The sequence below is a fragment of the Apteryx mantelli genome, chromosome Z (genome assembly GCF_036417845.1).
Source record: "Apteryx mantelli isolate bAptMan1 chromosome Z, bAptMan1.hap1, whole genome shotgun sequence".
NCBI lineage: Eukaryota > Metazoa > Chordata > Aves > Apterygiformes > Apterygidae > Apteryx > Apteryx mantelli.
Genome location: NC_090020.1, coordinates 41010145 through 41037984, shown reverse-complemented (window position 1 = coordinate 41037984; position 27840 = coordinate 41010145). Strand labels below are relative to the sequence as shown.

The 27840-nt window shown below is 35.8% G+C and overlaps 2 protein-coding genes across 9 annotated transcripts in view; one reads left to right on the top strand and one right to left on the bottom strand.

Annotated features, from left to right (window-relative positions):
- Positions 1-9988, top strand: part of SRFBP1 (serum response factor binding protein 1) — a 75440-nt gene extending 65452 nt beyond the window's left edge. For 6 of the 7 annotated variants that reach the window (XM_067315174.1, XM_067315175.1, XM_067315176.1 and 3 more), the window contains 4 exons: positions 5130-5211; positions 6136-6874; positions 7286-7323; positions 8048-8960. In XM_067315174.1, the coding sequence (XP_067171275.1) occupies positions 5130-5211; positions 6136-6874; positions 7286-7323; positions 8048-8235 (1047 nt within the window). In that variant the 3' untranslated portion in view covers positions 8236-8960. Of the gene's footprint in view, positions 1-5129; positions 5212-6135; positions 6875-7285; positions 7324-8047; positions 8961-8995 lie in introns of those variants that run through there. The other variant, XR_010886804.1, reaches the window with a different exon arrangement.
- The window catches only part of LOX (lysyl oxidase), a 28641-nt gene continuing 1545 nt past the window's right edge, over positions 745-27840 (bottom strand). Inside the window, exons 3-8 of one of the 2 annotated variants that reach the window (XR_010886803.1) lie at positions 26427-26564; positions 23942-24098; positions 20958-21053; positions 20700-20815; positions 2729-2890; positions 745-1118 (exon numbers count right to left, since the gene is read on the bottom strand). Coding sequence is in view for 1 of the 2 variants with exons in the window: in XM_067315172.1 (XP_067171273.1) it covers positions 19046-19052; positions 20700-20815; positions 20958-21053; positions 23942-24098; positions 26427-26564 (514 nt within the window). In the remaining variant the exon portion in view is untranslated. Of the gene's footprint in view, positions 1119-2728; positions 2891-15160; positions 19053-20699; positions 20816-20957; positions 21054-23941; positions 24099-26426; positions 26565-27840 lie in introns of those variants that run through there. The other variant, XM_067315172.1, reaches the window with a different exon arrangement.

The following is a 27840-nucleotide window of genomic DNA, read 5'->3' as shown; positions in this document are numbered from 1 at the left end:
TGAGAAATTGGCACTTTTTTCTTCAAAAATAGATCTAGTGTTTGTATGAGATGCCAAACTGATAGGCTTGTAGAAACACCTTCTTACTAGCCCTGGAAGAAGTGAAGAAGAGTCAGCAGCAGCTGAGTTTCTCCCACGGTCTTGCAGTTACAGCTTACACCTAGTTTACCCTGTTCGCCATGAGGAGATGATTAAGAATCCGTGCCTAATTTATTCTGGATCTTTTTATTGAAACAATCATGGCAGTGATTTTTAGGGATAGAAAGAAGAAGGAAAGAATTAGTAGTAGACTAAGTGCATAATTTGTACTTTGGCAGGTCTGGATTTCATGCCAAGCTCTGCTGTAGAGCACTACAGCAGTTTGGGATGAAACGCTCCATTTCTTTTTGACCATTTCCCAATCTGAAAAATAAGCATTTACCTCACAGAACTGTATGGCTGACTAAATTAGTTGTGGCAGGTTAATCCAGAGAAACCCTATTGACTCTTCTATACACCTAATAAATTTGGTTTTGTAACACTAAAGTGCTGTATTGGGCTTCTTAAAGGGCTTTTAGACTTTTTAAACTGCTTGGACAGAAGGTATTTTTCATCATGCATGGAGGAGAGAACAAAAGGAAATCTGATTATTTTCATTTGGATTTCTGACATATTTTGAAATGCTTCACTTTGAAAGAAGAGACGACAATAGAAATAATATTTTTAATATGAGAAAAGACAAGCCAAACTGGATGTACATGTGGAGGTAAATCTAAATGAACAAATTATGGGAAAAAGGATAGCTTTGATCCGGATATACAAATGGAATTAGAACAGTGTAAGCACCTCCACAATATTTAGAAGAATTTGATGCCTCCTCCTGAAGCCTCCACAAAAGTCAGTGATGAGATGCCAATCAGTGTTACTGTCATCAGTACAAGGTCAGCCAGGCAGTTCTCCAAAGTTCTGCCTGCCTGGGTGGGTGAGTGGGTGTAGTTCTGCAGATGAACTAAAAAATAGCCCAGAGTGCCCCATGTTGCCATGGATCTTCAAGTCCCATAGTACTTGCAAGATAAAGTACAAATCCAGATATTTTCCTGATAGAATTATCTTGATGGTATGAACTGAGGCAAGCTTTTCTTAGAGGTGAAAAGAACAAGAAACAAGAGGTCAAGGAGGGGGTGTGAGGGTTATGCTGATGCTTTATGTGAAATTGGTCAGTAAAGCTTCTATTATAAGACATTTTCCTGCCAAGTATTTGCAAAGATATTAGATCTTTTGGGATGTGTGTTTTAGCTTCAATTTTTCCTTTGTCCATTTAAAAAAATTGTGTAGTCCATTTAAAAAAAAAAAAAACTGTTGAAACTTGCCTTGAGATTCATACTGAATTAATTGCTGTAAGACAACTTCCCACCTGTGTTGCTATTATGCTTGTGTAACTAATCCTTCATAATCCCTGTACCATCATCCCTAGCCATCCTTCTGATGTTACATGGAAAATTGGGAAGACTGACTCAGTTGGATAAAAGACTGACAATATCTGCATTTCCAGTGCAGAATCTGAGGCATTTAATGCTGATGTTTTTCCTATACATACTCTTTTATTCCTCTCTGTTATTGCTGTATTTGGGAGATCCGCTCTCTTTTAAACTCTTTCCACATCTAATAGAGATCAGTTTGACGCCTTCCCTACTTGATCTGCCCTCCCACTATCAAGGGGAACCCAGTCAACAAACTGCATCTCCCTGCCAGGAGCTGGGAGACAATCTGCTGCTACAACTGGTATCAGTAACCAAGTGCCTCTCACACCCAAGTCTCATTTGGGCTGATAGCCCACGTCACATACCATGTATCTTACAGGCGTAAGGGGGAGATCTAGCAGCATTTCACAGTCAGAAAATAACTGCTTCTCAAGGATCTTATTCCACAGCAGGATGGAGCTAACAGTGTGGGATCACGGGACAGACTTGGACGGCAGCCATGATTTAGCACCTTCACTTTACGTTAACCACAGTTTTGCTGCTATTATGAAGGACAGCTGTAACTAGTTACAGCTCTGGGGAGAGCATATGGATTAATAAGTTTTCTGTATGGTTAGTAGAGAAATAGCTCCTCCCCTAAGCTGCTACAAGGGGTGTTGCAATGACATCTTGTTTTGGCTGGGAATTTGGGATTGCTGTTATGCTCTTTATGTTAGACTGCCTTTACGGTTAATTTAGAAACTTGAATATGACATGCTTCAAGATTATTTTTTGTGTGATATGTTTTGTGTACTGCATACCATATATTTATCTGTGGGGTTTCTAGCTGGCTTCATTTGAATATCATTATTTTATATAACAGATTGTTTAAAGTGACAGATGCAGGGCCACCAAGCATTACCCATTTGGCAGCCCTGTCCTGTGAGCTAGCTGAAATTCTAGTAGTCTATGTAGTTGTATCAGGTGAGACCTGTAGCCAGGCAATCGCTTCTTGTGCAAAAATCAATTGAAGATTAAAATAAAATTATGTGCTGTCTTATCATGCTATAACTGACAAGTCACGTTTTGAGGTTTGTGTTTCTGTCAATATTTAGCATTCAGGGTGAGAAATGCTTGTTGATACAAGGTTTTTAATTTTGAGAGATTTGAAAATACCAAGATTGGTGCGGTCGATTCTGTTAAATGTCTACATGGAGTTTTAATGAAGCATGGCAGTGATGATGCATAGGCATCTTTAATACTATATGCTGAAATAATGCACCACTTACCAACATAAAAAGTTGGAGGAAACTTTGACTTTCAGGTTCCTCTGTAGGTAGCTTAACCTTTCACTGGAAGGTGTGAATATACGATGCTCAGTTGTTTTGTTCATTTTGCAGCTTCTCACTTGGGCAGTGAGGAAGAGTTCCTGTGGAGAGTGTTAGGACATTCTTGCATGAAAGAAACAAATATTAGTGCAAAATAATACAAGCAGTAGCATGGACTTGTGAGAATAAATATTTGCAATTCCAGTATCTGCATAAACAAACAGGGCAGGAGGATGTTGTTCTTCTGTAGATAAAGTTGACATTTTTCTACTATATTTTATTTTCTGACAATGTTTTATGTACTGGAAAATATTTGAGGAAAATGAATTTAACATTGGATGTGCTAAAGAGTAGAGAAATGAGAAGTTTTTAAGAATGTGTATGTCACATTGCATGTTTGTTGGCTGCTGTCTATCAGTGTAAATAGTGTTTGTGAAGTATTTTGCTGTAAGGAAAAAAAATGTGGTTATTCCATATGAATTGGCATGTATATGCTTAAACCCTTTCTATAAATACTTGAATTAAAGGACACCAGATGTTGCACAGAAGCTGCTGCTGCTGCTTTCTGAACTTTATGGTATATTCTTTCAAAACCCACAGGAAGTAGCTGAGGGAAAAAGTATATTAATTAAGTTCAGAAATACATTTTCCAGTTATAGAAAAATCTCCAAAGAAAATACCATTTGATCCTCAGAAATGTGAGCTTGTTGTCCCAGGAATCTGGTTGCAGCATGAAGCACTGTCACATGGGAATCAAAGTTCAAACTCCAAGTTTACAAAGCTAGACTAGCCTGAGAGTAAGCCAGTCGGTGGCCCCTTGGAAATGGACCCATCTCTTTGACCTGTCTCCTCTGGCCAGTGTTCATAGCACTGTAGGCAGACTACAGAGGAAACGGTTTTCCAGTTTTTCTTGACCTGAAGAAATAATCCTGTAATAACAGGACTTGAGGAGAAAGGAACATAATATATATAAAGGAACAGAATATAATATAACAGGAATATAATAAAGGAACAGAATATATTTCAAAAGCTCTAGAGCTAAGGTAAAAAAATATATATATGTTAAATGTGCTTTGTGTTGGTTGAGAAACAAGATTTACATTTGCGCCCCAAATTTAACACTTCTACATTTAGAAAGACCAGTTCTGGTATAGTGTCTTCATTATTAGGAAATTTAGCAGGAATGTGTAAGAATCCAAATTTTGGGATCCTTCAGACCCAAGCACTGAAACAGTCTCCTTCATCAGTGCTTGGCACCAAGTGGTGCGTCTGTCTCTACCTGATGATTATGTAACTGTTTATATTAAGTGGAAAACTGCACTGGAGGAAAAGGTTGGCATAGCCTGATAAGATTCCCCATTAAGTGCTCTTATGTCAAGCAGACAGATACTTTGAGCGTGCATTACTGATGTGCTAGGTCGTGCTTGTACCATTTGCAGGAGCAGGGGAAGGTGTGTCTTTTTTTTCCCTCCTCTCTCCCAAAGAATTCTGTTGCAGGCTTTAAGAAACCTTCCTGCTGAATTTGTGTTTTACAAGCCTGTACACCCCCTTCCCCTCCCCTCAAAAAAGAAGACAAAGATATCTTGGAAGTCATTCATATACCACTCATCTTGCTCTTTAAGCAAAGTGATGACAAGAACCTGAAACTGAAATAGCTTTTCCAATATGTAGTTACCTGTGACCTCTAATACATAAGAGAGGAAGTCAGAAAGGGAAGGAATTCCTATTCTCTCCTTTTTCTTCAAATTAAAACATTAAGATAATGTTTGATCTTTGAATCAGTCTACAGAGTTCCCATATTCTACCACATCACATTCAAAGTTATTTGTCTTTAAGATCAGATTTGACTTTCCCCCTTACCTACCCACACTTAATGTACAATCCTTCAGTATCTGCTATGTCATGTTGCCAACTTAAATGACATTTGAACTGCTCCACTCACAAGCTGCTTTATTCCTTGCTATAGAATGCCTTCTGTCAATACAGTGGTTTTCTTTGGGTCATTCATAAGTTTGCTTTACATGTGTAAGAATCAATGAATGTGTATTAGGCCTGAAAGATGTGCTGTAGTATACATTTAATATAAAAATCATGTTACGCCTATTCAGTAACTGAGAAATTGCAGAAGTGCATACCTGTTATGTTTCTGCCAATACTTGTGCAATCAGAATTTTCCTTATTCAGAGTTATGGCAATATTAGAAAACTAAGATATATTGAAGCATGATAATGTCACAAGCTTGTCCTCTTATTCAGTCACTGGTCGCGAATCACTTTAGTATATATAGTAGCCTAACTCATACAGACCTATGTAAGTCTTCACTATTCTGTTGAGTTCATTCCTTTTAATCTTTTTTGTAAAGCCAAATTCTACCGCAACTGAGCGAGCCATTGCAAGACTTGCAACGCACCCCATCTTGCAATCAAAAATTGCTGACCTTAAAGGTATGAAATAGTATACTAACTTGTTCATGACTGTGTAGTTTACAGGGGTGTTACCTTGTTCCTATATATTCCTGACATGAACACATAGTAAGTATATCAACTCTTGCTGCTACCTTAACTAGCTGCAGTGAACAGAGTATCACAAGTGTGTAGTCATGTGTATTGGTTGAAACGGGCTTATGTACGACAGTATGCCATAATATTTTAAGATATGGACTGTAGGACAAACAGGGCTCATAATGGGGATTCTAAAAAGCCAATGGATTTAACGAAATATCTCTAAAATAAGTAAGACTGAACTGGCAGTGAGTATAGTAACAATTAGATACAATGGTAAAAGGAGCATTACAGCTGAGTTTTCCAAGAGATCTGAAAGATTTCACAAATAACTCCATAAGCTTCTTTGGAAACTATTCCTGAGGTCCCTGGCGAATTTTTCCTGGTTCTTTAAGATATCTGCTTTTCTCTGTAAACTTGAATATTCCAATGAAAATTGATGTTAAAAAGGGTGAAGTCCTAGCGATAATGCCGTGAAGTTGCTTCATTAATACAAAACTATGTCAAATACCCATTCAGTTATATTTAAGCAATTTACTATTTGTTTGCAGATTTTACATGCAAGGTATTGCCCTAAACAAGCATGGTTATAAACTGCAGATTACTTGTTGAAAGATGAGCTCATAGTTAAACCCAAGTTCAAAAACAGTGTATTGACTCAGTGATAATTTCAAGCTGTTTTCCCCACTTCCATTGCCATTATACTCTAAGGCATTCTTTGCCCCATATGTTCAGTAACTGATTGATAGACATTCAAAATATACTTACTCAATACAATAAATTTAACTTGCAAAAATGTTTTGCTAAGATGATGCATGTATTGTCATGTGTAAGTGCAAAAAAGATGTTTTTCTGCCATTTTTATAGCTGCTGTAAAAGCTTTTAAGGATGCAAGAAAGAAACCAACCAAAACCCATCCTTCAATAAAGGATAAATCAGAAGAACACCCTAAGTCAGCACAATATCTCAATAGCAATGTGGACGACCAAGTTCTTAAAGTAGTTCAAAACCAGCAAGCATGTGAAGACAAAACAAAAACGAGTATGAAAATAGGAGCTAACATTGAGAAGGAACTTTGTGAGAGTGACTATGAGCAGAAAACTGTGGAAAGTGAGAAAGCATACGCTCCAAAAGAAGTTTCATTACAGGCAGCAGAAGTGCGAGCAGTTGCTCAGAATAAAGTAGGAAAGAAATTGGACTGTCCAAAAAGGAAAAAATCTATCAGCATGAACAAATTCACTGCAACAAAAGAATCAGTTAGTGATGTTAGTGACCTGGAACAACTTAATGAAGAAGAGTACTTTGATGATAGTACCGAAGAAAGGTTTTATAACCAGACATCGGACTCTGACAGTGATAGCAATGATGATTTCTTCATTGGCAAAGTAAAAAGAAATAAAAAGATAGCAGCAGTTAGTAACTTTTCTTCAATAAAGGAAAAGAACAGACCACAGAAAAAAATCCTGAAGAAAGAAAAGAACACAATACCTGGGACAGTGCAAGATTTGATCGGAGAAGAAGGAAAGCTACATGCAAAAGCAAGGAATCTAGAATCAGTGTTCTGCAGTTCTTTGTCTACCCCTAATCAGAAATCCCAAAATAGAAGGTAAACCTTTTCTTTTGTGGTGTTCTCTGTTCCCTGCTTTCCCCCCAGTAATGAAAATCATTGTGTTTGGGTTTTTTTAGTAGTTGTCAGCAAACAAGCAGAACTTCAGCCAATTGCAGCTTAGAATGTTTTCACTTAACCCCCTCTTTCTCTGCCTTCTTGACACTTGTGCATTTTTCATATTCACATTAGCCCTGATGTATATTTAGGATTCCATAGTAAATTTGCATCTAAATTAAATCACATCTGAATACTTCCATTTTTACTTTTTTTAACAAATAGGAAAAGTTTTTTTGCTTGTTATAATGCTTGAAAAGTCATTACACAAGTATTTTGATGACCACTCTTTATTCACAGATGTTTCTTCTTACTAATTTCATGAAAAATCCTAAATAATATTTTTATTTTTAGAAATACTAAAGACCAGCCTCTCAAAAACAGAAGAACAGGTATGTATTACTTAATCTGATAAAATTATGAACATGAAACGTCTTGAGATTTTGTTACTTCTGTAGCCTAATCACAACAGGCTATTTCTTGTTTTGTTTCAGTGTTGTAGTATGTATTTTAACATTTTTTGTTAAAATGGTAAAATTATTGAACTTTAACCCGTGGATATTGTATGCTATTATTTCCTATTTTGGAATATTAAAAATATTTAAAGAAGGGTTCACAAGGGACAATGCTTTTCTATCTGTCTTTATGTTGAGCAGTTAGTGCTGTGCACAAAGAAGACTGTCAGATTATGATATTTATCTCTAACATGTAGTTTAGCCTATAAGTAATTATTTAACTCTTTCAATATTTTACTCCACTTACAGTATATGGTTCCATTTTTGAACTTGTTAAATCAAAGAGTGTTTCAGTCGTACTGAGTTGCATCAGTTTAATGCACAGAAAAAGAGTAGAGATTGTGACAAATATTAGTCTACACAAATTTTGCCTGTGGTCAGTAATAATAAATCTTAAGTATCTACAGTCTACCAAGTGACAATTTACTGGGCTGCAAGATGAGGAAACCTATCTTAGTAATTTCCTTTAAACGCTCAGATGAATGTTACCTGTGTCTCGTTAGAAAATTCTTGTAAATGTCTCCTTCACAAGGTAATTTTAGCACTTTTTTGTGAACGTTCATGATGTAGTTAATGTTTTATATTGTATTATATTGTACAGCTTTTCCTAAAAAGGAACCACAGCTCAAAAAGCATCAGTTTGCTGAAGCTGCAGGTACTAAATGCAAAAATAAAAAAGCATGTTTGGAGCAGCCTCTTCATCCTTCGTGGGAAGCAAGCAAGAAACGTCGGGAACAAATGTCTCAAATTACAGCATTCCAAGGGAAAAGGATTAAATTTGATGACTAGACTTTATGTAAATTCAGATTTTAAAAGAAAATTCTTGTAGATTCGCATCTGGTGGTATTTTCTTATGGAGTAACAACTGGTGTTGGAACACTTCCCCCCTGCCTCGTGATAAGAATGGAAGACAGACTAGAAGTCTTCAATGAGATAATATTTTTACAAGTTTTAAGAATTCATGTCTTTTTTTTAGCCATATTTAGATGTCTTTAAATTATTTTCATTGAACTGTCCTTATTCTTTGAAGCCTGTAAAATAATATTTTAAAAGCTTTGTTGCTAGAACTAATCATCTGTTTCTAATGAAGATTAAATAAGGCAATGTGCTGTCTTGACTAACACAAGGTCATGTGGTGTTGGTTTTCAAGTGCTCTTACATAGTCTTGCCATTAATGAAATACACCCTAAAGTAAATGAATGTTTTGAGGAACATCATTTATGCCCTCTAAGAGCAGTATGGATTCTTTGGAGTTTCGTTTGAGTAAAAATATACTTAAGACTATTTGAGGCCTTGGATGTAAGTAGAGAGGGGAGAAGGCAAAATATCACTACTGAAGAAATAATCCCAAGAATATTTTATCATATGCATCTCATCTGAGAAAAGGTAAGAGATCTCTTAAACTTGAACAGACTTCATAAATTCATACATTTATTAAGTAGCTAGAGAAGTAGATCAGTAATATTCACGTTATGAAAAATTCTAGATATTAATAAAATACTGGCCTGTATAAATTGTGCTCTCTATCTTTCTTTGATTATGCTGCCAGTTTGAAGAACTGAAAATCTCTTGAATATTCCTGTTCTGGAAGATGTCCGAGTGCTCCAATATGTATGTCTTGCACTTGTTGCATAATTTGAAGTCATCCTTCTTATTCCTCATGTTGATATTTAAGAAAATAGAATGTATATGAAAAGGTAGTATTATGACTACCTTTGGTAGTCCAAATGATTTGGTTATTTCTTAAAGAATGCTGAAAATGAAGATCTCTTGCACACTCAGGAACATTTGACTGGGTTAAGCGGCATTTCTCAGTTTTGGAGTAAGCTCAAGATATGAAAATCTTCACTGTAATTTTTCTTCAGAGGTTTTTGCTTGTGGTTAATAGAAACAAAAGTTCTGAGCTGGTAATTAATCTTTAACTGTGTGGTTTATTTAAATATAATTGTCTTTCAGAATCTTATACCAAATGAATCCAGAAACTTGATAAATGACTGCTATGGGTGTAAGATAATGTACTGTGCAATTCATATAGCATGTTGTAGAGACCTAGGTTTATTAAATGCCCCTGGCTTCTGCATTTGAAGAAACAATGAACAACAGATTCTTACTCACCCTGTATGCCACTTGGGTTTTATGGATGTCTGTTATATCACCATCATGTCGGTTCTTTTACTGACTGAAGACCCTTATTTATTTAATTGTTCCTCTTACAGAAACAATTTCATACAGGAGATTGTCCTTGCTGATCTTGCCTGAAAAAAATTTCAGTTCTTATAAGCCCCTTTTTGAAAAGGGAGGCCAGAGAAGACAGTTGCACACACTGCCCAAGATGCAGATATGCCGTGCAGTTTATACATCGTCATAGTACTGTTTTCTGATGTGTTCTTTATTCCTTTCTCAGTAATTCCTAGTACTGAAATTGCTTTATGTTATTGTGTCTGAGCATTGGACTGACATTCTTACGCAATTATAACCTGCATGTTTTGTTCTGATAACTGATGGTGTTTGTAGCCTATTATATGTGAAGATAGAATTGTTATTCCTGTAGCACTTTAAATTTATCTACATAACATTTAATTACCATTCTAATACCTGATCACTTGGTCTTAGTCACTACCTTGAAGAAGTTTTTATCATTTGCAAAAATTTGATTGAAAGTTTGTTGCTCCTTTTTAAAGTCATTTATCAATATATTAAACAGGGTAGGTCATGGTGGACTCACTGGTGACCTCCTTCCACTTTGAAAGTTGAGCAATTAGCCCCATCTTTCATTTTCTTCTTTAGCCAATTATTTAGCCATGCAGGAACCTTCTCATTTATTTTGTGGCTATTGAGTTTCCTTGAGAGCCTGTGCCAAGGGGAACTTGTCAGAAGGCTTTTGAAAATCCAGCTGAATGGTGTCATCTAGATTTCCATGCTTATGAACCCTTCAAGGAATTCCAGTAGGCTTTTAAGGCATGATTTCCCTTTGTAAAAGCTATGTTGACTCTTCCCTAATCTTATGTTTATGTGTTCCTAATTCTCTTCTTCTTTCTACTAATTTGCTTCAGACATACAAGACTTAGACTTACACGGGTATAGTTGCCTGAATCACCTCTTCAAGACTTTATTGAAAATTGGCAATTTCAAAAAATCTGCTGCCTTCCAACCATTGGGTGCCAGTGTGATTTTAAGATAAACTGTAGCACAGTCAGTAACTCTGCTCTTTCAACCTTGACTTTCTTTAGAATTGAGTATCATCTGACCTTGGTGACTTGCTTCCGTCCTTTTTTTGTTGTTGTTGTTGTTCTGTAGCCTCTATAACTTCCACTGTGGGAACCCCTTCAATTTTTTCCACAGCTACTACAGAGCAAATTATAAGTCTTTCTGCTATGGCTTTCTGCTCCGAGTTTTCCTCAAATGCCATGGTCCTACAGATGCTGACAAGCGTCATTGCTGATGTGTTTTGAAAAAGATTTATTAATGGTTTTGCTAGGAAGCAGACTCCTTCTGGCCTTACTGTATTTGTACTTTGCTATAGCTTGTTCTTGTTTTCCTTCTTCTGATACATTTTTAGCTTTTTCACAGATGCTCTCTTTAATCTCCCTAATCTTACTACTTAGTCAGGCCAGCTTTCTTTTTTCTCAAATCTGTATTGTTAAAGCAGGATTATTCAGTGCTTGTGCCCCTAGTATGGCATGCTGAAATACTTCCATGCCATCTGCAAAATTTAACTGTCAGCTTGTTTTGAGGAGATTGTTGTGTTTAACATGGCTGTCCTTTTGGAAGTAGAGCACAGTTTTGGACTTGGTGGTGTTTCTCTTTGATTGCTTCCACAAATGTTCAGTCTGAGTGATTAGGTTTATTATTGCAGATGCACTCTTGAACTGTTATGTTTGAACCAGGGCAACAAAGCAGGACGCAAGCAATCCAGGAGGTTTTTGGAGAGCGTTGATGATAACTTTCTGATGGAGGTGACTGAGGAGCCAATGAGGGGAGATGCTCTGCTGTGCCTTACATTGATGAACAAGGAAGAACTGGTTGGGGAGGATAAGTCAGGGCAGCCTTGGCCTCCTCTCTCTCATGTATGCTTTGTGTCTTTGTATGTGCATCCCACAGATATCCATCCATCCTTCTGTTAAGTTCCTAAAGACTAAATTGTTCCAGTTGCTCATTTTATTTATTATCTATGCATGTCTTTACCCCTCCTTCTGGTGTTCTCTTCTGTATCAGAAGCAAATGTCAGCATATGGATAAAATGTAGTAGTATCTCCCTGAATTGTATTGCTACTCAGAGGAATCTGAATTTCAAATAACCGTTCATTTTTCAGGGTGTCCTTTTTTCTTGTTGTTATTCTTACTGTACTATAGGGAACAACATTAAATTCTAGGCCAGACCTAAAGGAAGACTTAAGGAGCAGAAGTGTCAAAATAAAACATGGAAATATGTTTGTTGTGGTTTTCCATGGGAAAGGATCATATTTTGTAGAAAAAGCCATCCATTTACTAGAGGTATACAAAATACTCTAAGTTTTCCAGACCCTCAAACTAGTACCTAACACTTAAAAAAAAAAAAAAAAACTAGCCAAATGAGAGTCAAACAAACGTTTGATATGCAACTTCTCTGGTTCCAATAAAGGCAAGAAACATTTCTTTTGTTAACTGTCGTCAGTTATAAAACATTTCTTCATGGACAGCTAATCTTTCTCTGAGTAGATGAGTTCCATATTTTAAGAACTGACTCATATTAAAGACCAAGAAGTTAAAGATTGTACATACTTCAAAAAAAAGACTATTTACAATTATATCAGTAAAAATTAAGGAATTTCTATTCTAAACTGCCTTATTTTTATATCCTAAACTGCCTGTGCTTAGACATCTAGGGCCATTAGTTTATCTTGGCATTTGAGCAAGTTTCTGGCTATAGAATTCTTCCTGGAGGAAGCCTGACTTATCAAAGCATTTTTTCCCCCCCTCCCTCTTTAAAAACACTTCTACTAAAAAAGATTGATAAAATATTTTGGATATGAATGAGAGAGATTAGGTTACTGGCATTGCTTCGTATTTAATCAGTTATTACTGTTTTTAAGCTGATTTTTAGTGACTCACCTGGATCACAGCCTTAATGTGCTAAGCACTATACAAATCAGTAGTAATGGTCAAGACTTGATAATATTTTATATGTGCAACTGAGCAATTTTTGTGAACTGATAAACCTAGTGAATTTATCTGGAGTTTCCTGATAAAGTTCAGAAATTTTTCTCTTCATTATGATAACATTTTCAGTATATACCTCACTTAAATGTAACTTATATCTGTAACATTGTTTTGACAGAGACCTCTCAAAGTATTATCAGTTTATTTTTACAGTGATATGAAAAGTTATTTCCTTCTGTGATTATTAAATTAAGAACTCTTCGCAAGTTCTGCTATGCTTTCCAGTTCAGTACCATACCATAGAAGAAATGTTCTCAGTCTGGGTACATATTGTGAAATACTGCTAGACTGCTTTCAGATATGCAGTATTTTCACGTTAACCTTATTGATAAAACAATCTCAGTAGATTTTTTCAGTATCTTTTAGAAGAGTCAGTATTAGTTTAAATGTTGTAAACTTCTTTTAAAAGAAGACAGTTATGCTATTGTTATCCTGAGGCTGAAGATTTCCAAACAGGCAGAAACATTTCTTTCATCAGGCAGCTTTATGGATGGGTTAAATAAGGAGAATTAATTGAGTTAAAGTTCAGTTACAGTCATTCTTAAGTGAAAGTGTTGGGCTACTTTCTAATTGTAGAATGATGCTACCCAATTTTGTGATACTAGGCAAGTGATTTAATGTGAACACAAGGTCCAGAATGAGACCTAGGTAGTAGATATTTGAAAACTAGGGGATTACTTGCTTTTCAATAAATTTGAATATAGTTTTCTGCATTAATTGTATACACATATATTAATTGTTTTGACTGCATTGTTTTATTTATGTGGATTCCCATTCCAAGTGAGCTTTGAGCTCTAGGACTAGCACTTAAGTTTTTAATTAGTTTGAAGCTCCTAGCTCTAGGACATATTGGAATAATTTTGTTAAATTATAGAAACATTATCACAGCATTGCTTAAATCTGAAATAATTCTACATTTGTTTTCTTAATTTTAAAAGATAATACATTTTTCCTGTCATTATGCTATTTTTCTGAAGGTAGGAGCGCTATAGTCAATATTTCTTAAATGTTTGAAAACTTGTTACTTAAAGTGTTTTTAACCATGTTCTTCTGTATTAATTCTTCAGTGAAGGGAACAGAAATGCTTCACGCTTCAGCCTATTTAATCAGTGGAGCGTAAAATTGGAGAAGGCAGCAGAATGTTGATTTGTATTCAGAAAGTGTAAATCACCAAGGATAAACTGTTTACGGAGGAACTGTTAAATGTGTTAAGCAATTGTCTAATTTACACAGACTTTCTAACATAGCTTAAACTTGATTTCCATGAGAGTAATGTTTTTGGAGCAGAATTTCTGAAATTGGTTTCTAAGTGCCTGTTTCTACATAGACAGCTAATTTGGCACGGTAATCTTTAACAGCATGGTATGTATTCGGACCAACCACAAGTCATTCTATTCTGCCTTCACAGTTAAGCCTTAGTGTAGTTCAAGAGGTAATTTATCATCCATTGCAACTTTTTACCTTCTTTTTTGTTTCTAACTTGGTATGAAATTTTTTTCCAAGACCAAGTCAGAATTACAGAATAATAAATGCCATGAGTCTCATTAATCGTGTGGCCCCACAAACAGCGGGGGGCAGTTCAGCTAGGAGACAAATTTTTCATTCCCTGTTTTGGGTTTTTTTATGTGCTAAAAGTGGCTCATGTCTAGAGCACTGTGTGTTTGATAGTAACTGTGAAGACAGGTAAGACATCAAAAATGTAATTAACTTAATGAAATATCTCATGCCTAAAGACAAGAAGAAAAATCCAAGAGAAAATCAGCCATTTTGTTCATGCTTTTGTTTCTGAATAAGGACTGCTTTAAACCACAGTTTTCTTGTTAGAAGACATTTCCCCAAAAGCTTTTGTTAAAGGAAGAAAAATGGAAATGCTTCACGTAAAAAGAGACTTGTTTATTTTTCTTGGTATTTGCCATCATGAAATCACTAGCAAGGCTGGATTTTAATATCATGTCAAAGAGCAATTTTTACTCCTATTTTGCATGAAATGGCTGATATTTTCACAAAAACACTGAAAAGTCTTCTGCCTAATTACCTAAACTGAACCTGCTCTGTAATGTTGTTTTAATATTTATTTTCCAAGAATGTGGTGTTTACAATCATATACGTGCAAGCACTTGATATTCCTTTTTCTTGCATATGTCAACAGGTTTTTTCTTTTACAGACAAAGATCTTTGAGACAAAGGTTTAGCAGAAATATGGGATAACTAAGTTTTAAGAAAAACAGAGACTTCTCTGAATTCCTGCCCTTTTGGCACTTAAACACAACCGTTAAACAAACATCCTGCATTTGTGCTGATTTCTAATACAGTCCAACTCAAGTCAACAGACTCTTTGACTAAGCTAACTACTGGACACTTCTTACCCTGAGACCCACCTTTCAATTAATACTTGTCAAATGGCCATCTTTCCCATTTCTGTACAGATACACACAGCTTTCTTTGAGGCTTTTTCACTGAGAGATGGATCTGGCTTCTTATGAAGTCCTACAATAAATACAATTCTTCCACAAGCTGAACACTTGAAACATTTTATTCAAGTCATTTTCACATAAACTTGCAACCATAATACGGGCATGTAACACAAGAATATGAAAGTGCAATGAAGAATCCAAAGCTAGTGTCTGAATATTATAAATAAGAGCTCTTCAGATAAAGATGCAAAGTTTTTGAAATTAAGACTCTTGGAAGAAAAGTGAAGGAAATAATGAAAACCCTTCAAAAAGTTGCAAAAAACAAGTGGCATTTCACTGTATCTGTAGCATTTAGTTGCATAATAAAAACCTCCCAATAGCATACTCTTTGGTTTTAATTCAAGTTAAAATATTTCAGCACCTTCTAGAATTTGGAGAATATGAAAATGCCGTATTGGCATAAATGTGAGACACAGGATAAACCATCTTTCAATGTCTCATTTATGAAATTTGCCCTGCTGGTTTGAATAAGTACAATATAAACCATGAATGAATGACTAAGAGGGTACCTTGGTGTTTGCACCCCTTCAATGCTGCATAGTAAACTCTGGAGCAGAGAGAAAATGAATAGGCTTTTACTAACATAAAAACATCATCTACACAATACGTTGGTTCAGTTGGTGACCAATCTGTCATTTTTGCTACACTTTTGTCTAGAAATACGCAAATATCAAATGTATTTCCGGATTTAAAAAAACATAAAGCCCTTTTGTAATGAGTCTGGTGTTCAGAATACTCCTTATGTGCAATTTTTTATCGAAAGATCTGAAATGTGGGAGGTAATTGCTTCACGCACATTTTTAACAGTTTGGCCTTTCAAGGAAATGAGAGACTGTAAGACAGCAATTTTGTACTAGAATTTTCACAAAATTTAAGTCTGATATTGCTCCCACTTAAACCAATGGCAAGACCCCTTTCAGAGACAATAGGAACAAGCCCTGTCCCTGGTAAAAAGGATTTCAAAATAGTATTTTCTTTATAAAATAAACTTTTATCAAAACCATTTTTATAAATGTTTTTCAACAAAAATGCAAGTAATCTCTTAAATATCATTCCAGTATGAAAAAAGTAGGTTAAGGTGTCTGGGTCAAAACTGCAGAGCCAAATTATTGAAAATACTGGTTGGCACTCCCCTATTTAGAAATGCTTCCTCATGCTATATAATCAACTCTTTGACTTTTCCTGCATTTACTATAGATCAATCAAGGGGAAGTTAGACACATTTTTGCATTTTTAATTCTAAAACCCCTGGTTCTTATCTTTTAAATAGATGGTCCATATCACCTAAGCAATTTTGTGCTATTTTGTACATTGGTGTCATGTTGCTTAACACCTTTCAAAATTTGTACAATATCTTGCTAAGGAAAAGAACATCTTTGTAGCTACAACATCCCACAAATGCCAGTGCATCAACAGGCGGTAGATGCCACTCACCTAGAAGAGAGCTCCCCCAGTAATGCAGTTCATCTTATTCCCATGTACTGTGCCTCAACAATTTTCTAAAGCTACTGGTGTCCAACACATTCCCAAATCAGGCTGTTCCCATTGAAAGGACTAAGTCCAATATTACAGCTTGTTCCACCTACACAGCTACTTGTGCTCCTCTGGTCCTTACTGACTTCAGTGGAGTTCTGCAGGCACTTGGAGTATAGACACATGAACAGGTTACTGCCTTGTAAACTGTGGTGTAAATTCAATTTCTGCTGGCTGCTCCGTGGCCAGTTAGCATTCTCTTATCGCACGCTCACCATCAGGCACAAGGTGAGCGTGCATGTGAGCTCTTACTAGGAAGCAGTCTGTGCTCGCAGCCTGGTTTGCACTACAGTAATTTCTGGGTCTGTTGCCCAAGCTGCCATCAGGACTTTCACACCAGCTTTGACCTAAGTTCCTAGAAAGGTGACAGGTGAAAATGCACTTTCATCCCTCAAACCTTTTCATCTTAAAAAGCCTTTGGGCTGAGGTTTCAGAAGTCTAAACTCCTAACAAACCCTCATTTTGCAGCTGCATATAATAAATGGGTTTCTAATCCAGTTCTCAAATTTCGCTCCTGTTAGGTGTCCGTACAGATGGTTGGTTACTAAAATGGATCTCTGAACAAACAAGAGGGGACCTGCAGGTATAAATTCATTCTGTACCCACATCTAATCTTGGGTAGTAAGCACTGGGTTGCTGGTTCTTAGATTCTGTTTCTTTAGGTATACTTTCTATTTGCGCAAGTTTGTAGCATAGTTATAATTAAGATGGAAGTACTTAATCATACAATAAACTTAAATATACATTGTAAAGAACAGGTTGATCCTTCAAAGATGTTACGATAATTCATAAAACTTCCAAATTAAATTTGTAGGGTTCTATTTCATAAAATACTTAAGGTGAATATTGCCTAAAGTATTCTCAGAAGTGATAATAAAGCCTCTCCAGATTCCTCAGCTTTTTCATTTTAACTATAATCAATAGCACATTCTTCAAAAAATTAAATTTGAGCCCTGATGTTTAATTTGGTGTTTTGAACTACCAATTAAACATAACCAATATCAATCAATTATTTGTAAGCCACTTTGTTTCAAAAGTAAATCCTTCATTTTACATGATCTGTGATCTTCTGAAAAAGCCACCAGATCTTCTTGTGATATGTTATTTCACAGTTTAAGAACAAAATCACAGCTACTTTAGCTTACAGCAGGGTGCACTGCAAAAGCAAAATAATTTGGGGAAGGAGGGTGGGGTGGGGTGGTATATCCAGCACCAGTAAGTAATTTGGGCTGAAGTTTTTCCTCTTAAGAATGTTGTATTTGGTTCCTGAACGGCCTAAGGTAGGATATGTTAAATATATTCACTTTTGTTCTCCCTCTCTATATAGTATATTTTCCACTTCATTGTTTGAATGCTGAGATATGCATTTTAAAAGTCAAGTACAGTACTTAAGGGGGAAGCAGGTAGTAGGCTTTTTCACAATAAAAATTCCATGTTAGAGATTCTGACCTACTTCTGTTTGCGGTGCCACCTGAGTTAATTGCTTGCATTATTTTAATGGTTAACCTGTTCAAGTTGGTTGCTTTTCCAGAGATGAGTACATCAGGGACTCTTCTTTGTCTCTTCTAAGAGCCCCATTTCTTCTTGACAGGTATTTATTTTAATTGCCGTTATTTGTGCAGAAATCTTTTAAAAAGCCCCACCTTGAAAAATCTGTTCAATATAAAAAGGTGGATCAGTTCTTTAATTTGGCTGCCAAAGATAAAAAGGCTTCTTTCAAAAACCCATTTGTGTTTGATTTTAAAAAAAAAGTAAAACTTCTAATGTATTAAAAATGTAAACATAACTTTTCTCACAGGGGTATAACTAATAGATATGTACTTCTCTGCTGTATTTTAATATCCCTTGAAAACTGAACATACTTTTCTCATTCATATCAATGTGTCCCAGTGAGTTTTATTTTAATGGCATTGTAGCATTATTCTCAAATTTTCATTCTGGTATTTTCTGAGATAGCTGGCATTATACTTTCTATCACATTTAATGCATTTTACATGAAGTTTTGCTACCTTTTTAGAATATGTTCAACTCATTCACCAGTAATATTCTGACTGAAGTCTATTATCACCTGAACTCCAAATTTTCAGGAGTTAAGAAATGCTTATGTTTCTATGAATGAGTTATATTTTGAAAATCTAAAAAAATCTGTGCATGAATCACCAGTTCCACACATTTCAATAGTTTAAAAAGGAATGCCAATTCAAATACTTAAAGTCCAGTTACAGATTTTGTTGAGAAGCAGCTGAAGTGCTTCAAAATCACATAAGGTATGTGGGTGTATGCATGTATGTTCTGTAGTTTTGTTCTATAGTGTTTACATCCTATTGAAGTTTATATAATGATACTTCAGTTCAAAACACTTGGCACTGTTCATCCATTTTCTTGCATCTTTCTTAATATCTGTTTAAAAAAAAAAAAAGTGTTATGCACATGACTAAATAAATACAATATAAAAACACCTGTTAACTATCCCTCTGTCAACTTGAAGATGCAGCTTAACAAAGGATAAAAGGAATTTTTTGTCTTCTCACCTGCATGAATATATTTGGTTACATTTATAGAGGTAAGATGGGGAGGCTGTAGGTTAAAGGAATGAAGCATAAATTTATCTTCCACCTGAATGTGAGTGAACAGGTGTTCACGGAAGTACCAATTAAGTCAGTCCTATCCTGTTAGAGAAATGCTTTAAAAGCTCCTTCTCATGTCTGCCAAAAATGAGTGCTCATGACCTGCAGAACACTGTTGCTCTCTTTCTGTTCCTACAAGCACAACCAGCATACACTGAGAACAAGTAAAGGATTATGCTGAAGCCATTTAACTTGTTGCATTTATGACCTAAGTGTGATTATAAATACAGCTCTCAGCACAGGGGTGAAAAAATGTTTCTCATTTTAGCCTCATTTAATCACTGATATCCTAATACGAAGTGAGGAATGAGCATTTTAAAGGCTAAGTAAGCAATATTCTCATTAATTAAATATAATTGTTTAATACTGTTATAGCAGACTCTACAATTCATTTGTTTTACTCTTCATTCATGACTCTAGAATTTATCTTACATGGATCTGTAGACAACGTTAACGTATCATTTGTTGTGCCATTCAGATGAAACAACTTGATAAATATTTTGTACGAGTAATTATATATTATCCTGGGAACTGCTTACCTCTGTGTTATAAATGACTAATAGCTTTTTTATATGTGTGCTTCACAGCTACTGAACTACAGTAGGTCTAGAGTATGAACGCTTATTAAATGTAAATTTGCCCTTTTGGGGGGAAAAAAAAAAAGAGACAGGCACAGTTGTGTCATTGTTTAAACATTTGAAGAGCTAATGGGAAACTGTAAATGGAGCACGTCTGGAAGAACTGTTCCAGGAAGGATGGCTGCTGTGGCAGAAGCACCAAAGTAACATATATGTGTGGATTCTTATGAAATGGTTTAAGAGCCCTGTCACTGTCTGCTCAACAGTTCTGTGTGGATGCTATAAATGGATATTGAATGAGCATAGGAAATGGATATTGAATGAGCATGACAAATACAAAGATGACTTGAGCCAGAGATAACACCATGGAGCTCAGACAGCAGCAGCGGTTTTGAAAGTGCTATGTATTCCAATAGCAAGATTGCAAGAGCAAAACTCTCCAGCAAAGACTTTTGGTAAGAGTCCTACACTGAATGAAGGATAAATTCTGGAAACTTACGATCATTTTCCAAGCCTAAGTAATTTCAAAAATTCAGTGCTAGACTTACCTCTGGTAATTAAACTATTTCTGTAAGGATTTGAAAGCTATGCAATTAGCAGCAAAGTAACTGTTCCCATCCTTCCTGCCATAAACAGACCTTTGAAAAGTACCATCTGTATTTCTAATTAATACACTAGATCCTGCAAATCATGAAATGACATAGTAAAGAAAGTGGTATCACTAGAATTCATAGTGGAAGTTATTTTTCAATATAAAATTAATCTCTAAGCTCTATACATCTGTTTGTCAATCTTAGTATTATAAATATAAAACAGTAGCAAAGAAAAAGGAATGCACTTACGGTGAAATTGTACAGCCAGAGGCATATGCATGGTGGCCAGTATAGCGTATATCACAGCGTACTATATTGTTGGAGTAATCAGACTCAGGTACCAAGTAGCTGGGGTTTACGCTAACCTTGAGGGGAGAAGGCACAGTGTTGTTTATTTCTAAATTTGAGTTGATAACATACCAAAACAATTCAAGAGGATATAGGTATATAATTGCTTCTTAAAAAGCAAACAACCCCTCTCCCCCAAAAAAGCCCCCAAAACATTACCTTCAGAATGTAATTTCCAGGTTTTACGTCTGTAATATCAATCCACTGGCAATCTATATCAGCGTTGTAAGTGTCATAACAGCCAGGGCTCAGTCCCTTAAAAATGAAGTTAGATATCAAAGAATTTTTAGGGATAGTAACATTCCAGAAATGAATAACAGACGGAAATACACTTAACCATCATAGCATTTCATTAAGAAAAATTACCTGAGGGAATAAGGCTTAGTTTTTCTTGGCATTTTATTTGGATTTCTAAACTGGAATACTTAACTCTGACATAGCAGTTTTAGAGACACTTTATTACTGCTATATAAAAACCAGCTATACTACTGTTAGCTCTATATCTGTGAGATATTTGTATTTATCTGCTGTTTAGAGTCAAAAATTAAAATACCTTAGAAATACTTTACTCCGAAAAGCTCTTGCAGCCCTCTGAGAAACGTTATTTAGGTGTGTCTAGTTTCCACTCTCCTCTAAACTAGACTTCTGATGAGTGGGAGACCATCCAGTCAGTCTAGCTGCATGACTAGTGTAGTGCAGGAATGGTTATTTGGCAGGGTATCCCAAGCAGTAGGAATGAGAGCAGAAGACACTGAACTATATGATGAGAGCATTTTGTGGTTTTCTAAGATTGAGTTTTGACACTATCCCACCTGCCTAAATAAAAAAAGAGTCAAAATTAGCCACGGTCAAAAGATGCTTCTTCATGGAAAATAAGAAAAAAAATCTTTTTCCAACACAAAAAAAACTGGATATTTAAAAATCTGTTTACTGCTAAGTTCCTATAAAACTTAATTATCTGTATTTTATTATCATTTATGGTACAGTACCCTTTTTACATAAATATTCTTGATGGTATAACCAGCTCTTATTTACAAAAGGTGAGGGGATTTTTCCAGAATAAAATAGAATCTGACCAAAGACAGGACCTAAATGTCTGCAAATCTCAAGTAAATAGCTTTGGAGGTGCTTTAGTATGAACTTGATCACCACTTGGAACCTGTCATTATCCTTAGGAGTAATGCAACTTTTTGCACTAAATGTACTCTGCTGAAGTGCTTTCTTTGAATACGAAAATCATGGAATTCAAAGGCTATTTTCACATTTAGTTTTGTAGGGAAATGGCCTGGTGGGGTTCTGTTCAAGCAAAAACAGACTTTGAAAAGCTTCAGGAAATGCCGCAAGAATTCTGAGAGAATTTAAAATGTAGCCTTTCTTCCAGATATATCTTTCCAGAAAACTACTTTGCTGTTAGGAACATTATAACAAATACCATATACAAATGTACCAATGGTTCAAATCTGGTGTCTTTAAACCATGTCCGATATAGCTGGCTTTAGGCAAAGCCAGTATGTTCTGATAACACACAGAGTGCACAGAACGAAGTCCTGCAGGAATTCCCTCCTGACCCAGCTGGTGATCTGTTCAGACTTTCTTATATGTGCCAAGTCTGAGGCTGGAGGAAAGTTTTACAGTCCAATTACAAACCCCTGAAATATGGGCTTCCAGTGGAAATGCTGACACAGCTGTGATTCTAGTGACACAAATACTCCAGCTGTAAAATATGTATGTTGTTTAGTTAGATGTCATAGTCTACACAAGGGAGAAAAGATATTTTTAAAACCTCTTCAAAGTATTGTAGATCATTCATTATATTTAAAACTCGTGTGGACACGTCAACCAACGGAGCATAGCTGACATTTTTCTGGCATTTCTACCTACTAGATTAAAAACTGCGGAATAAGGGATACAAATTTATGTATAAATATGGCCACACTGAATTAGACCACAGGTTCATCAAGTCAATGTCATGTCCCTGACAGTGGTCAGCAGCAAATGCTTGAGGAAAAAGAACATAAGAAATGGGATGTGTAACGTCTTTTACCCAGGCAAATTCCTTCCATCAGGCATTTAATAGTTTTTGAGACAGAGAATGCCTTCAGATTATTGTGTTTAATGGCCTCTATTACTGTAAACTGGAACCCATGTATATATTTTTGGTCTCTGCAACATCCTGTGGCAAGTTTAACAATTTACTTGCGTGTGACAAAAGCACTCCTCTCTGTTTTAAAGCTGTTACGTGATAGTTCTTTTGGATATCCTTAAATTCTTGTACTGTGAGAAATAGTAAATTTTCAACAATTTCCTTTTGCTGTCCAAGACCATTCAAGATTTGGTATTATTCCCCTATTTTTCCAAATGAAATTATCACTGTCTATGAAATCTCCTAGTGTGGTAGCCATACTACCTTCCTGATCAGCCTTGTTCTCCTAGGCGGGGGCTGGTGGGGGAGGATGGGGGGCAGTTTACTATAACCTTTTGAGATGTGGTGACCAGAAACGTATGTAATTTCAGGGTGTAAGTCTATCACAAGTTTGTGTGGTATCATAACAACACATTCCATTTTTTATCTATTCCTTTAATAAGCCCTAACATCTTGCTGTTCATTTGTATATGACTAATCATAATGTTCACGTTCTCTTTAATGGCCTTCTATACATGCATGCAACAATGCTACAGATTTCCTGTATTGGACTGCCACCCCATAGTTCTAGGTATTAAGGGAATTCAGCACCTTGCAGCCTTATGCTCTGAGAGGGAGAGAATATTAGCTATGAACTCTTGGAACAGCCAAGGACATCACCAAGCAGTTTGAGGAGGAAGACGACCAAAACCACTTCTTTACTGACTCAGTCTGGAGCTCCCTTTAGCTTGCCTGTCTAGTCCTGTAACTAAAAACAGCAAGAACTTGTGCTGTGTTTAGGTCAGCTACCAGTGACTCAAGATTGAGAGTCCCCAGACACCCACATTTAGCAGTCCCTGGGTTGATCATAATTCTCCGAGTTGTTACCCTGGCCTTCGTGATGGAGAACTTCAGAGCCATTTAGGGCATCAGATGATTTAGCCTGCATTGGTATAGAAAGATACCTGAAGATAAACTCAAAGGGAAAAAGAAACTTGGTTATCTCTGAACCATCTCTTACCTGCGTATGTGCAGTACATGCATATCGTCTGTAATAGCCATAATCACAGGAGGTATCTTCCAGACAGAAGCTTGCTTTGTGTCCTTCAGCAACTTTTCTATGTGAGCTTGCATCCAGCAAGTCATAGTGGCTGAATTCATCCATGCTGTGGTAATGTCTGTGAGACCATGGATACATTATTAAAGATGGATCAGATGTTGCCAATATCATTCTGTTATATTCCTATCTGACTGACCTTCCAACAGATCTGGCCAAACTTTCTTTATTACACAGAACTGATGTGTTAGTATATTTTCCTCTTATAGGCCATTCAGTTAAGTTTTATTTTCATTATTCTAATTTTCAGGGACTATAAAAATGCTATCTGCTATAAAAAGAAGTAGCAGGTTTTAATTTGTGGAGGGAAAGACGATGTAATAGCATGCTTTTTTCAAAATTTCCCCTTCTCTCTCTCTTACAATAACAATAGTGTTAAATAATTCATATTTGCATTGTATATCTTAAGTTTTGCCTTTGGGCAGAGTTTGACTAGGAATGCTTACCTTATATGCTATAAATTCCAGGGAAGTTTGCTATTGTTAGTTATTTTCCCATTTCCATGGTCCTCAATACATGTAACACATTCATATTATTAGTGAAAACAAATTCTGCATAAAGAAATCAGCCTCTGTGTACTGACCTTACAGATCTCTTTAGGTTGGTGTTAACTATTAAGAACTAATGGAAACTGAATAGTGATGTTATTTTTTGTAATCTGTACTTAATGTGGTCTCATTACTTCAAAAGCATATATACTTTCAGCCTGGGTTGAGATGTATTTTTCTAGCTCTTGTATGTAATAAGTTCTAGCTCTTACTGTGAATCTGAACGGCTGTTACTCTTATAATTTTACTTTTTCCAAATAAGTGGAAAAGTAAATTTGTACTACCTCAGCACCTTGTCTGTGCAGCATTTGACTACTGTTGATTATGAACACTATGAGTCCAGTAAGTATATGAAAAAGATGTAATTAAATAAATTCAGTCATATTCTTTTAAATGAAAAAAAAGCATATGTCTCTCAAGTTTACAAGACGATCACTAAGAATGGTCCACAGAAGATGATGACTAACACTGAAATCTGATGGCTGGCCAAACTAATTGATAGTTATAGTTCATTTCCAAATGGACTTGTTTCAGTGTTATGGAAATGAGCATGAGAAATAGCTTTTTTTGTTGTTGTTGGCAATGTGTTTTTTGTCCAAGAACTGAATTAGCATCAGAGACACTTTACATCTGGATAGTTATAGCTGGGCTATAGTGGCAGAGTAAGAAAGTGCTTCTTTGACAAACAGAAAATTTCAATTTCTCTCCACCTAATTTATCCACTACCATCTTTGTAAGCACCAGGTGGAGTTTGCAGGGTGGCAGGGGAGGGTTAACTAAGCATTTATAGAGACTTTTTTTGTTTGTTTGATTTGGTTTTAGCTCTCTGATCCTTACAGATTTGTAAGCTAGTAATATCATCCTTTCTTTGAAAGAATTTGTTTGAATTATAGCGATTTTTCATCTGAGTTTGATTACAACCCTATAAACTTAAAATCCCTGATGCTTTAAGGGGAAAATATTCCATTGACTCCAGCAGGTTTTAGATCAAGCCCACATTACATATTCATTTCTACAGTAAAGTAATATTAAATGATCACTTATGCACCTGTGCCATTAGGATAATATTTTAAGTTGTAAATAAGGTAAGCTTTCTAGTATTTTACAATTGGTCCTGCTATGAAATAGCTAAACTTAGAGTTAAACTGCAAACTCTTACATGTGAATTTTCACAAACGGTACAAGTTTGCAGTGTTACCTGCTTCCAAAATGTTGCAAATGTTCTCCTATGTTTGTCTTGCCTTGCTTCCAGAAATTTTGCCTTTCAAGAGCAATGCTGCTATGTGGAAATATCATATGATATGGATATTGATAATGAGGTCAATCAACTCATTACCTTTTCTTTCCTATATTGATCAGAATGTTGCTTGTCAAGAACTAGCCCATGAAATTTAGGTCAAGAAGTATGGTTCCATGTTTAAGATGACATAGGGAACACGTTAGTAAATGTACATTTTGGGTCCTACACAGTAATTTTAACACACTGGGGTTTTTATTTACTGGTTCCACTTAAATGTAACTGAATAGTAATCTATATAAAATATAATTAAAGGGAGATGGTCCCATTGTCAAAACTAATTTGAGATTTATATTTATACAAAATTTAAACATGTTAAAATTTTATATTTATAGATAAACTTCATATCATCCAGTTTGATTTGATGCATGTAGCTATGTAAAGAGTAATTACCACTACCATAACATGGATGAGCCAGTAAAATTCTAAGGTTTCCCTACTTCTTTCCCCACTTCACTGCAGTTCTAGAACATGTCACATTATAATTGACAATTTGCTAGTGAAAAAGATAATTAGAAGGTACCATACTGGGCACTTCACTCACTGGTGACAGCTGTGCCACTCCCATGAATATCGGGGTCTGCTTGGTAGGAAATCTGATGTGCCTTGATTTTTCACTCTTTGGGGGAATCTCAGGAGCACTCGATTATCGTAGTCTCTAACATCTGCTCGATAAGCTGAACTATAATAATGCAAAAAAGAGGTGTAAGTATATGCAAAAAACACTTTAAAAAATTATATTGTTTCAGAAGTAACTAATAGCATAGATCTCTTAAGTAGCCCCCAATGAGACCCTTAAATCTCAAGTGTTAAAGATACACAAGAATTCCACATGGTGTGTTCAGAAGTGCCTGGTATCAGACCAAGAATTGAGTAAGATTCAGGTCTGCTTCTAATAATGTAAACAGGAGTTTGATCACTGACTCTTTGGCTCTAGCTCTTACCCAGAGCCGCTGCTTAGCTGTAAAATTACTCTGGTACCAAAAAAGCAATTCCACTAGTTGCTGTAAAACAAAATAGCTTCTTGTGTGATCTCATACCCACAAACTGTTTGTTTCTGTCGTAGTATAAAAAAAACATGTCCCAGGCTTATCCTATTTTACATAGCTATAAACTACAGCCCTTTAAATACTGGAATATCTTAATCAATTGGTATCTCAGTCAACAAGTACATTTCAAATAGTCTTTAAAGTTAACATAAAATATGCTGTTTCTTATGCCCTTTTTTCTTGCTGGAACAAGAGCATGACCTGGAAACAGTCTGACATCAATTTATGATGCTGGTAAATAAACAAATCTGTTTTGCATGATAAGGTATCATACCAGTAAAAATGGTTAAAACAGCCTTGGCTGATTTCATTCCAAACAAAACAGGAAGAAAATACTTCTTTGCCAAGTGGATAGGACCTAACTTGATAGCAAAGCTGTTATTTCAAGCTCTTAAAAGGCTTTGAAAATACTTTTCAGATAGATTTTAGTCTTTAAGAGACATTACAATGCATGTGCCCAGAAACAGTTTTAATAGTAACTTGTGCTGACTGAGAATATGTTTTTAAAAAATAGAGAAGAATGTGATATGTTAGGATTAGAGGAGGAAGATGAAAATGACCAGATTCAAGTGGGGTTTTGGGGACTGCCATTTTGCATAATTCAGATGTGTTCAAATGAGCCTGGTGATAGAAATGCTCAGTATAATTTCTTAAAAAGTGTAGTTTCTTCAAAGCATCTTTAGTTATTCTAATATGGCTGTATCTTTTCTTGTATGCACACTTTGTCAAAATAGATGGCAAAATGTGCCTGTAAGAAAAGACATAGGAAAGGGTTACAAACTGGGATATTTTGTCAGGCCCCTCTAGCCTCACTTTTCTCCACTGTTCTTTCTCTGTGTCTTCAGATGCTTCAGGGTGAGTGCAGACACAAGAGCCCAGAGAGGAAAGGGAAGAGCCAAGGCGCTGCCT